General features: G+C 42.7%; 1 protein-coding gene across 1 annotated transcript; it reads right to left on the reverse strand.

Moving 5' to 3' along the window:
* Window positions 1-286: 286 nt before the first annotated feature.
* LOC306787721 (transmembrane protein 47-like) lies at window positions 287-5955 on the reverse strand. The gene is made up of 3 exons (XM_079282965.1): window positions 5630-5955; window positions 3473-3613; window positions 287-1219 (listed from the first exon to the last, which is right to left on the reverse strand). Exons 1-3 carry the CDS (start codon window positions 5832-5834, stop codon window positions 1038-1040), a joined length of 528 nt encoding a protein of 175 aa, XP_079139091.1. The 5' UTR covers window positions 5835-5955; the 3' UTR covers window positions 287-1037.
* Window positions 5956-11562: the final 5607 nt, after the last annotated feature.

Consider the following 11562-nt stretch of genomic DNA (forward strand, 5'->3'; position numbering starts at 1 on the left):
CTAAAAGAGGAGATTTCAAAATAAATAGTACCGGTAGCTGTAATTTGAATTTTGGCTTGTGAGCAAATAATGATAATGCCCCAGATAAATCCATGAACTGTATATATATATACATACATACATATTTGTCTCATTGCCATTTGGTCGCCAAAAAAAAGAAGGAAAAAAAGGGTGACGCTCCCCCTCTTTACATTCAGTTGGAGGTCAGTTTGTGAGCCGCTGGTGTCAGAGCGGCAGAATGTCTTCGTATTGAAATCAACGTTAAATCACACTTCTAACACTCCCAAAACTACAATTGTTTATTCTGGATTTCCTTCATGTAGAAATACTTTGTACACATTTACATGTTGAATTTGAGACAGACTAGTGTGAGTTTGCAAACAAACTATAAACACTCGAGAGCTCTGGCATATATCTAATTTACAATTCTACTATCAGAAGGCCTGGCATTACTAGATATGTTTCAGCTAGAACACACGGAGGGGGAAGTTCATCAATATTTATAAAGTGTGTGCCATAAATACATCAACAACAAGCTTGTCCTCGTGAAATGCTAAGAAAAGAATTTTTTAAAAAAGGAAACGTGGCGATCAGTCAATCCCTTTAAATGTTCAGTCACTGCACATTCAGGTCTGTGCTCAGAATCTACTGTCCCGCTTCTCTAACAATAGAGATCCAGGTCAACGTGCGTTGGAAGCGTCCAGCATCGGTGACTCATGCCTGTCCGGAAAGCTCTCTGTGCTTTAGCTCTGCCCGCCTCATCCCTGATACCGGCAGGGCCGAGGGACCTGCCGGCTGCATGGGAGGAGGGGTTCTGGGCGTCTTATTCATTAAAGGGCCTGGCCTAAATTGGGCCTTCACAACCGGTCTAAAAATAACAGAGAGAGCAGGAGAGAGAGAGAGACGGGGTCTGTGCTCGCGTGCACACAAGCTGTGTGCAGAGTGGAGAAAAGTAGCACACCTCCTGTATGGGAATTCTGTGTGTGTGTGTGTGTGTATGTGTGTGTTTTTCCAGTGGCGGCGGTTTGAGAAAGGACTCAGTACATTGCGTCCTCGTACACGTCCGTCCGCAGGCAGAAGAGGATCCCTCCGCCCAGCATGAAGATGGTGGCTCCCCAGCCCAGCCCGTAGCCCCAGCTGAACTCGTGATAGGTCCGGAGAACCCTTCCATCGATGAACTTGATCGGGTAGAGGACCAGAGCGCAGGACTGCAGAACCACTAGAACCAAAAGAGTCAAGCGTACTGTTACCAACACTACCAGACACACTTATGTTGTAAAATACTCGTACAACCACCATCAGTACACCTTGTACTACTACTACTAGAGAGTGATGCCTCAGTACCAAACCTTCCTCGCTGTAGAACGATTTAAATACATAACAAACAGTATTTAAGAGACTTGAGGAGTAAAGTGATTGATTTGTTCAGCTTGATTCCCGTGATGCTAATAAAATAATAATTTATAAAACCGTAAAATTGTAAAATACATTTAGCCATGGTGCATTTTGTTGAAAGCTTAAAATTTATTTCTTTAACCCTGCTTAATGGAGGACCAACAAGTGATTTCACAAGTTATAAGATGTGTTTTTTCATCAATCGTATTTCAATTTTTCATCCAGTCTGACTTCTCCATAAAAGATGAAAACATCAAGAGAAACACTCTTTGTGTGAAACTCTTCCTTGTGGGTTTCTTGCTCTTCTGAAGTGGCCTGTCTTTTGTCCCTGACAATGACTCAACCAGCACATTTCTGCACTCAAAAGTAAATCGTGTGCATTCCCTTTACTCCGATATAAAGTCATTCTTCTGGCCTTGAAGTCACTGAAGGAAAATGACTTTAATGCCTTCATCATCGTGATTCATTTTCCCCTTAAACCATGCAGGACCATGAGCTACCGGAGGTAAATGCGTCATTATGAGAGGACGTGCATGTGCGCCATAAAAGGGGCATTGTGGTCTACTCTCACAGCAGCTACCGTCGCTCCCTTTAGTGCATGCTAGGTGACTCTTGAGGAAGGGACTTCGTGTGACCGCAACTCCGCCTTTCCTTCCTACAGGACGAAGTAGAGGGGGGCGTACAGGAGGGACGATGGCAGCTCAAGAATGCGGCGTTGTGTTGATGGAGCTGAGCTGAGCGCGCAGCCCGCTGAGGTCATATTTCTGGATAGAAAATAAATACCACACAGCCACGGCCCTGCCAAGGGGCATTTAACAGAGTCCAACTGCTGCTGCTGCTAAAGACCGTGTGCCTGTAAGGAGACCTTATTCTCGAAAGGCTCTTAAAGCAATTACACACAGGAAAGGATAACACTGCCTTCCCACGCTTTTCAGTAAATGGATAACAGTCGAAGGCACAGCCGTTGAGCGCACACTGCTCCTTTGTGACCGATGGTTTCAGAGACGGAACTAAAAAAGAATCCCTTGTATTGCCCCTCCAAAGTTAGATCAAACATTTTCCTACAGCATTTGAGAACGTTGTATTTTATTATCCATCTGATCCGCTTGTTCCAGACATTGAGTGTAATCTATAGGGCTGTTCCCGACCAAAGAAATTCTCTGTCAACTGATCGACAGATCTGTAAAATAGAGTTTTTCCACAAGGAATCCCACAAAGGCACCACATTAAAGCTTGTGTTTACCAGGATTGTGCTCATACGTTTCTTGGAAATAATTATGAAATAAATAAATAAATCTTAGTTGACAAAGAACAAAACGACCAATAAATCTTTTCATTTCCAGAAGCTCTCACCAAGAACGCAAGTAAGTGTGGAACTATTCCTTTAGGTTTAGTCTACGGGCAAGACGTAAAAATGCAGGACGGACGTAATTTATGATGCATGACAGAATGTCTGTTTCTCAGATAATCTCATTTAATTTTTCCGATCTGGAACTGGGCATGAGATAAGTGGCGGTAAGTGATGAGAGTTGTATCACTGCAGAAACTGAACACAGGTTATGAGACAGTTATTGCAACGCCTGCGTAGTATATGGAACAATGTGTCTTGACTGCTTTGGTTTTAATAATACGTTTCATAAATAGATCCTCCCTCAGCAGTGTCAAAGGACCATCTCGCAGAGCCTGCAGTCCAAACAAGAGGCGGTGCTGGGTGAGGAGGTTTTTTTGTTTTCCCCACAGTGACTTCATTTCTGTGGCAAGTCTGCAAATTCTGCGGCTGCTTTTTCTTTTTTTCCCTTGGCTCATGATCCGGCAGCTCCCTAGACTCCACGCCACAGAAAGAATGAGCTCAACCAACGGGCCTCTTTCAGCTGCTTCTTTCCTTCTGCACCCTTCTACTTGAACAATAAACCCCTGTCTATATGGAAACTGTTGTGGTGAACGTATACGTGCCGGCTTTCTCTTTCCGAAATGTGCATGATGGGTGGGAACAGTGGATAAACATTCATACACACACACATGTGAATGATTCAAACCTTTTGACAGGGGGGGGAAACCAATAGAAAGGAAGACGTACCTGCAGTGAAGAGCAACACGGCCACGGTGCGGTAGTGGCGCCTCTGCGTCCCCCTGCAGAGGGAAATCAGGGCCACCAGAAAGGCCAGGAGAGTTGCCACGGCACCGGCAACCAGCAGCACCAGGGTGGCAATCTGCCAGTCTGCAGGACGAGACACACGCAGGTTAGAGGGCAGCAACAAAAGCTCGACTCGCGGCGCGACACTGTTGAATTGAACCGCTGTGTTGACAAACACAAAGCAAGAGCTAATCCGCAGCGAGTGGAGCAGAACGGACTCGGGGCCTGCACGAGGGACGGGAACCCGACCAGTAACTCTGTGGTCACATTAATGGGATCGAACAAACTAAATGTACATGTTAACAGAAATAATTATAGATTCAGAGGTTTCCAGTTCGTACTTCAAACTCTCATCATCAGCTGACAACTTGACGATGAAGATATTGAAAGCACAGCTGCATCCTTTTGGAATACTGTCGGTAATCATCTCCTTGGAGTTTCAGCTTGCGGCTGCCGGATGTTGGGTTTTTAACAGCACCAGTTTTCTTTTTCTGCTTCTGTTCCAAACAAACTCCAGTCGCTCCTGGGGGAAAAGTTAAACCCATCACTCCCCCCCCCCCCCCCCCCCAAAATGTACTTTTCCCAAATGGCACATCTGAACCCGATTTGATTCAACCAAAAACAATTCTAACATCTTTCCTCCATTATGTGGTTCAAATTCTGGTTTTTGTCAAAAAAAACCCCAAAAACAATATTAAACAGTGTACTCCCATCACAAGAGGTTGTGAGTTATTACACTGTTTTCATCCGGATTATTCTAGTCGCTTGCAATTTATCGTGTCAGCCCGATTACGTCACTCCGAAGACAGACTGAAATTCAAAAATCTTGGGATATGAGAAAGTGTGCATAATAAATCAGCTTTGCCTTTTGGTGAACTGCCCCTTTAACCTCAACCCGCCCCTCCACTGTTGCTTTTAATGAGCTCTGCAGACACTCAAAGCAACAAACCCGCCTCCCATTCACCCCAACACATTCCACAATATCAGAGAGCGGTCAGCCACCCCAAAGCTGTTTCACTCCTGGCTGTGCATGTTTGATGGTGGTTCAAACAAAAGAGTCACTCGGGCCTCTTAAATAAATGAACAGCTAAAATCTAGAGTTGGCAACAAATATCCAAAAAAAAGTTCAATAAATATATATTTGATTGTATGTGGTTTGCATTTGAGTCTCCACACAGCTCCAGCCTACTGTAACAGCCACCAGCCAAATGCTGGTAAATGTGGTGCATTTAATGAGGATTGTCTCCCCTGGTGGGGAAAGGCACGGGGCTGGAGGCATAAACACTCCATTCATGTGGCTTCTCTGCTTGACAAAAGGCAACCTGGTGGGTGCAGACCTGGTGAGGTGGATGATGGGGAAGATGCTGAATGCGTCTCTTAAAAAAAAAAAAAAGGTGTTATGCTTCTACACTGCATGTGATCAGTTTTCTGTTATTTCTAACATGGAAACTGATGTTACTAGAAATAGTAATAAAGTATCAATGTAACCAATCAACTTTTAAATGGGACACTGATTCACCAGCCCCCCCCCCCCCCCCCCTTTTTTTGTTAATTTAATTACCATTCATAATAACTCTGAAAACACCCTGACAATTGAACCACCAGCATAATCATTCAATTCAAACTCATTGTTGCTCGTGAATGAGTCGCACGTTGCTGTTGGAGCTGAGCATCACAGTGTGTTTGACACCACCTCACTGCTCTGGTATGAACAGAGGGAAAAAGCACCAGCAGCACTAGAAAGCCCTGATCAGCTGCTGCTGAGAGAACAACAAGCCAACTATAACAAACTATTCATTGAGAGAGTCTACAGTTCAACACACATTCCTCTTTGTTTATGTCAAACATAGTGAAGTGCAGCCCCAATAACAGACCACTGGTAACATGCTATCGTTTAAAACCACCCAGAGTTACTGTTTAAATCACAAAATCTCAGTTTTCCCTGAAAAAAAACTTCTTTAAATGACCACAACCTTGAGATTGCAGCTTTTTCTTCACAATGTTTGGTTACTCTCTCTCCAACAACAACACCAGGGACAAACACAAATAAACAAACCCCAAATCAACCAAAAGGTGCCAACACAAACATCGACTCCCTACCAGATGTGAGGGTGGAGAAGCAGCTCCACTGAGCCTCCTCCGCCGCGGACTGGGCGCAGGACTCCCACAGGGACAGGGAGAAGTGGTCCGCGGTGACCCAGGCTGGGCTCAGCAGAGCCACCACGTCCAAACACAGCGCCAGGAAGACGCACAGCAGAGCGATCAGCTTGAAGGGCCGGAACACAAACACCTCGTTCACAGACATCTTCTCACGACACGGTACACCGCCTGCAGGTCAATCACACTGGGAACGAGCTCGCTGGAGGTCCGCGTGCGTCTTCAACCCACCATAGCCTTCACTGCTTTGCGTGTAATGTGTGTGTGTGTGTGTGTGTCCAGCTGGAAAGGTTTAACGGGAGACATCCGGTTGGATTGGGTTTTCAAAATAATCGCACTTCTGTTTGGGATGTACGTGATAATCACTTCTGAGATTATCTGAGAAATGTTTTATTCTTGTGGCTATCCTCTTCCATAACACACTCAGGCACCAGTCTTTTTTATTCTTATTTTTATTTATACCAACATAAGCGTGTGTGGTTTTATGTGACTGCCAAAAATAAAAATATAAAAGATCCAAAAGAACACAAAAACATCGGTTGATTTGACTCCTTTTTTACAATCAATTGCTGTTTCATATTATTTCAAAATATGTTGTTTTCAAAACAAGAGCAACTAAACACTAGCCTACACAAATCATGAATTATTTAAACCCAATCCCAAATTAAAATGAAATTTGCTCGTCATAATTTACTATATGAGGACATTGGCTGAATGTCAGAGGTCCCAACCTTAAAGCGAAGAAAGACACATTATAAAGCATACACTTTCAATTCATGAAACTTAATAGATGTGCTATTTGAGTCAATTGCTCAGTAAAGAAAAGCAGTCCTGCTCTACCACGTCTCAATTGCTGTTCTTTTATTTTGAAAGCCAAATTGAGGAAACTAGACTTGTTTTCACCTTCTGGAGGCAGCGTCATCTTTTCACTAAGTTTAAGGCAGTCAAAAGAAAGTGATTCCAAGAGTATGAATTCAACAGAGATGTCCACACACACACACGCACACACACACACACACACACACACACACACACACACACACGCATGCAGGTTTGCAAGAAGGTGAGGTGATTTTAAAAGCAGAGAGGACAGACATTAGTAAACATCAACACCGCAGCAGCAACAATAGAAGGATAAGGACATTAAATGCCCTTTAATTGATAATTGATTATGAATGCATGTTTCCCCCCCCCCCAGACTCAAAGGTACCCAAAACATTTGTGATACATATTATCCAAATGTATCAATATTGATTGAAAAACAAACTTTCAAATCAAACGGACTCATTATGTTAATATCAATTTCCTTATTTCTCAGTTTAGAGAATAATGTAGTGTGATTTAAAGGGCCAGTACATATTCTTTGATATAATATTGATAGCTCTCTGGTGGTGGTACTGAGACATTAGCTCAGTCTTCTGTGGACAGAGAATAAGTCGTACCATCCATAGGGTGTCAGAAAAACTGAACCATCCCTTTCGTGTCATTGTCCAAAAACAGAGTTGGAGTCAATGTTGTACTGTGGTAACAGTCCAGCAGATGGCAGACATGTGACATTCTGGATGCTGGAACCCACATTGTTTCTGCTGTTCCTGCGTCTCACCACTAATGCACCACACCTTGTATAATTAGTAGCAGATGACATTTTATGGGCAGTAGCAGCTGCAGCATTTATACGGACATATTGACCACAAAAGACATGAATAATCCAGTGCTTGCTGAAAACTGTGGTGCCATAATAAGAATAGAGCTGTCTGTTAGCTTCCTGGATTTTTCTTTTAATCCTGTTTTGGCTTCTTCACACAGCCAGTGTGTGGGCCGAGCCCACTGATATTTTTATTTACTTCTTTTGATAAATAACCCTTTGATCCACGCTCAAACACATGATGAGTTGAATATCTCTCACAATCAGCCACAGAATTTCTAAACACCTCATGAATCCCCAAAATTAAATGGCAAGTATATCATTAGACTAGATTTGTCTCCAATATCTTCATTCAGGTTTTGTGAAATATTTCCATCTTCTGGAGAAATAAATAACGTATGAATTCTAAAGCAAGACAACAACGGAATACGTTTTTTAGTGGAAGTATTTCTCTCTAATATATGTGATGGAAACTCTTCACAAGCAGCTCGTAAACTCAGGAAATAGTGACATGTTTAAAGTTCCGGTTTTGATTAATGATCTTATTAAAAACACGAGCAAAGTTCAGCAAATGTGGATAATCAGATGGAAGTCACACAATCCAAATCTTATATGATCACTTACGTTCCAGAGAAGATAACCTATCTTTATTGTAAGACTGTCTGTCTAGCATGGTGAGCTTATCAACTTTTTAAAAATGTGATTGCAGCCAGTTACTCATCCTCTCCTTGGATTTTCAGAGTGGAGATGATAGAACTTCCTGTTTACCAAATCCAGTGAGATTTGTCAAGATGAAAGGATCATTTATCAGCATAAGTGGAGACAAACACCATCTCTTCTAGATGTGCTTGTGTGACCTTCTTCACACGTTTTTGGTTGAGTGATTTATTGAGCAGCTGTCATGCTTCTGTCTCGTGATGATAACACGCTAACGAGCAGGAACCAGTTTACTGTATGTGGGCCATTGTTTTTTCTAAATATATCTGCTTCCTTCCTTATGAAGTATAGAAAATATGTATTGTATAGTTGCAAGTTTCGTTGATTTTTTGCGGTATACTTGTTTTTCTTTTTCTTTTTTTACCAATGAGCTTATTTACCTGTGGCCTGTTCTGGGAGATTAATGTTGTGTTGAGGTTCATGTTTCTGTAGATATCTGTCTTTTTCCTTCTTAATATTTCTAACTCAATAAATACATACTACAAATAGAAATACACAATTACTGGTGCTATAAAACCCCTCTGTTTGTGTGTACAAGAGGAACAATCCTAGCATTTGTGTAGCAATCAGACATTAATTCAGAAACAGATTCATATTAAAACACAATGGATTATTACTTAAAGCTATTCAATTCTGAGCATTTTCTCCCTAAATAAAGTTATCAAGTGTAAAGTACAAACAAAGCAGATTTGCGTGCTTTGAATTGCACCTCTGCTGCCTTCTTGCCCAGTGTATTTTAATTCTACCCCTCTCATTGATTAGAGGTTTTCAGTGCGTCTGACATAATGAGAGTTTGAGACTAATGCCACCCTTCTCAGTCCTAATGGTGCTGCCAGGCTGCCAGCAGGCCATCTGAGAATCTAGCATGAGGCGTATCCACAGACAGAGCATTGCTGGTTTCTTTTAAATGCCCCTCCTCCCCGACAGAACAGGCAGAGCGCTCTGTCACCCTCCTCCAAAAGCCCCTCATTAGAAAATCTGCCGAGCAGACAAAGCTACTTGAGACGGCACACCGGTGACTCCCCGCATGGTGATCTGAAAGAGCATAAAGGGAATCCGGGTCATGTGTTACTTTTTTTTGATCCTCTCTACCTAATTCTGAGTTATCCACGAAGCCACCCACCTACAAACCTTCTGTTTAGTTTCATCCACCATGTTTTTAAACATTCAGATGATGGTTTTTCAGTCTCCAACATGCCAACACATGGGCCTCACGTTTTCTCTGTGATGAAGAGCATCGACGAAAGTACACGACAGTCAACAAACGTGACGATGACACACATCTGTGATTCAGCATACGTTTCTGAGAAAGAAAAAGCTTCTTCGCCAACTACTCATCAGATGACGTCATCGTTTGTTGCTCATCACGGTCTTCCTGGAGTGGCTGCAGCTGATTAGGCTCAGAATAAGCCTCTCAAGGCTTTTCCGGCTGTGAGTAAGCTTCCATGGAAACCGATGAGGCCTTGTTTAATGATGCCGACATCACTGCAGAGGTCTGTCCTGCTCAGCTTCCTCTCTTTACCGGAACAAGAACATCACACCGTCACGAGTCATGCCGTGGTCAGACTCTGTGAACAGATGTATCTCCTTAAAAAGAAAAAAAACAGGCTCTCATTCCAACTTGTCACACACTGACGCTTTGTCAGACAGACTTAGCGTCACTTCTGCCCCCTTTCGGTGAGTATACAAGTGCATCCCAGAGCAGCTGAGGTTTGAAGTGCCTTGCTCAAGGTCATGTTGACTGATAGCATTGGCGGAGGCGACAGCGCGTCTCCTTCGCTTCCTGCGCCCTGATTTAGCAGCTTGCCAGGTGATTTAAAGCTGATAGCTTTCTAGTTTCCAGTCTATCCTCAAGACGACTGCGGCTGCGGTGACTCTGCAAAAATGCTGAGGCGGGTTATATGAAGGGCAGCGATAGATTCATTTGGACTGCTGAGATGAAGGCTTTCTCATCGCATCATCATCATCACCGTCTCATCATTTCGTGATTTCAACTTACAGCAAGTTGGAAGAGACAGCAATCAGGGTCATGAATATAATTAAGATGCTGTTTTTTTGCTGTGTTTTGTCTCTTCATCAGTTGGATATTACATGTTTTAAGTGAGACCATCTCAAATATGGATTTCATTTGTGTTGAGGGGAGACGCATGCAAATCCTACTTTTTCATGCACTTGTCAATATTGAGATGTTGGGTTCATTCATAACCTGATTCATAGAACATTGTATTCATGAACACATTTTTTTTATGGCGGTTGACAGTATTTTCTGATTTATGGAGTGATACAAAGAGACATCCAAAAAACCTTTGATTCAAATATGTAAACCAAATGAAACAACTTTAAACCTGCAACCAATGCTCAGATTTCGGTTCTGGAATTGGATGCAAATTAGCACATATTTAAAATCTTCAGAAAACTTGTACAAAACAGGGCAAGTTTCATGGTGACATATATTAGATACTTTTTTTTTTACCCGGTTCACTAAATCATACAATAAAAGTGTTTGTGTTGTAAATGCAAAGCTCTGCTTGGCTTCACAGTCCCTCTGCAGTCCCACTGTGTTCCTGGATGTCCACCTGTCTCTCAGTGGTTGGACCGCTCTGGGCCTGTCTGCCAGCTTGCGGACATCTGTTTACTTCCTCCTCCATCAGTCGTCATGGTTGCAACCGCCCCCCACAATCGCCACCAGAGCCCTCCCCTCGCCTCCCGTCGCCGTCCGGCCTTCTCCACCCCTCTCTCGTGTTTCCCCCAGACACCAGCTGTGAACCACTTATGCTTACCCTGCAGTCCACCTCATTCAGCCTTGTCATATCGACGGCCAGCACAGCACTCTTTCTGTCCTTTGCTGTTTGTTCTGACACACAAACACTTTATTCAAATATGCACAACGAAGCTGGCTTCATAAAAAACGAATGAGGTATCTTAATGAATACATCCATTGTATCTGTTTACACTGCAGCAATTGGCCTCCAGACCTACACGCGTGATCCTTCTAACTTGTAACATAAAAAATGTACATGTAGTTCACTTCTAGCACATTATTTATCACGTGCCTGTTTCACTGGCAACTCTGGTTGACCTGACCAGCATGACGTAAGCTGCAGGCTATAAATCTGTTGTTAGGTTCAGTACATTCAATTTTAAGAGCTGTCCATTAGTCATACTAACAGGAAGGACAAGCTTCTCCATCGTGATGCATCAAGTCGTAACATTTCAGAGGCAGAAATAATAATAATTAAATAATTGTCTGTTATTGCAGGGCTCTTTATTTCACAGGAATGATGCATGACAGTAGGTTTAGGCCATTTTTTTTTTATTGACTTGAATAATTTCAGCACTTCAGAACTGTAATTCGCTGGCATTAGTCTTTAAAGTGCCTGAATGAACTTCTTATTCTTTTCACATGAGGCATGAATACATGTGTACGTATACAGTATGCGTACTGTGCATCTGAAAACCCAGGATTGATTAAACTTATGTGGATGGCATGTTAGTCAAAGACACAGTCAGAGAA

The sequence above is a fragment of the Melanostigma gelatinosum genome (assembly GCF_949748355.1).
Source record: "Melanostigma gelatinosum genome assembly, chromosome: 14".
NCBI classification, from domain to species: Eukaryota; Metazoa; Chordata; class Actinopteri; order Perciformes; family Zoarcidae; genus Melanostigma; species Melanostigma gelatinosum.

Excerpts from the sequence above, each read along its gene's own strand:
- LOC306787721 (XM_079282965.1), bottom strand. The coding sequence starts at position 5,834 with ATGTCTGTGAACGAGGTGTTTGTGTTCCGGCCCTTCAAGCTGATCGCT. Across the intron at positions 3,614-5,629 it reads CTTCTCCACCCTCACATCTG|ACTGGCAGATTGCCACCCTG; the intron begins GTAGGGAGTCGA and ends CTCGTCCTGCAG. Across the intron at positions 1,220-3,472 it reads CGTGTTGCTCTTCACTGCAG|TGGTTCTGCAGTCCTGCGCT; the intron begins GTACGTCTTCCT and ends TTTTGGTTCTAG.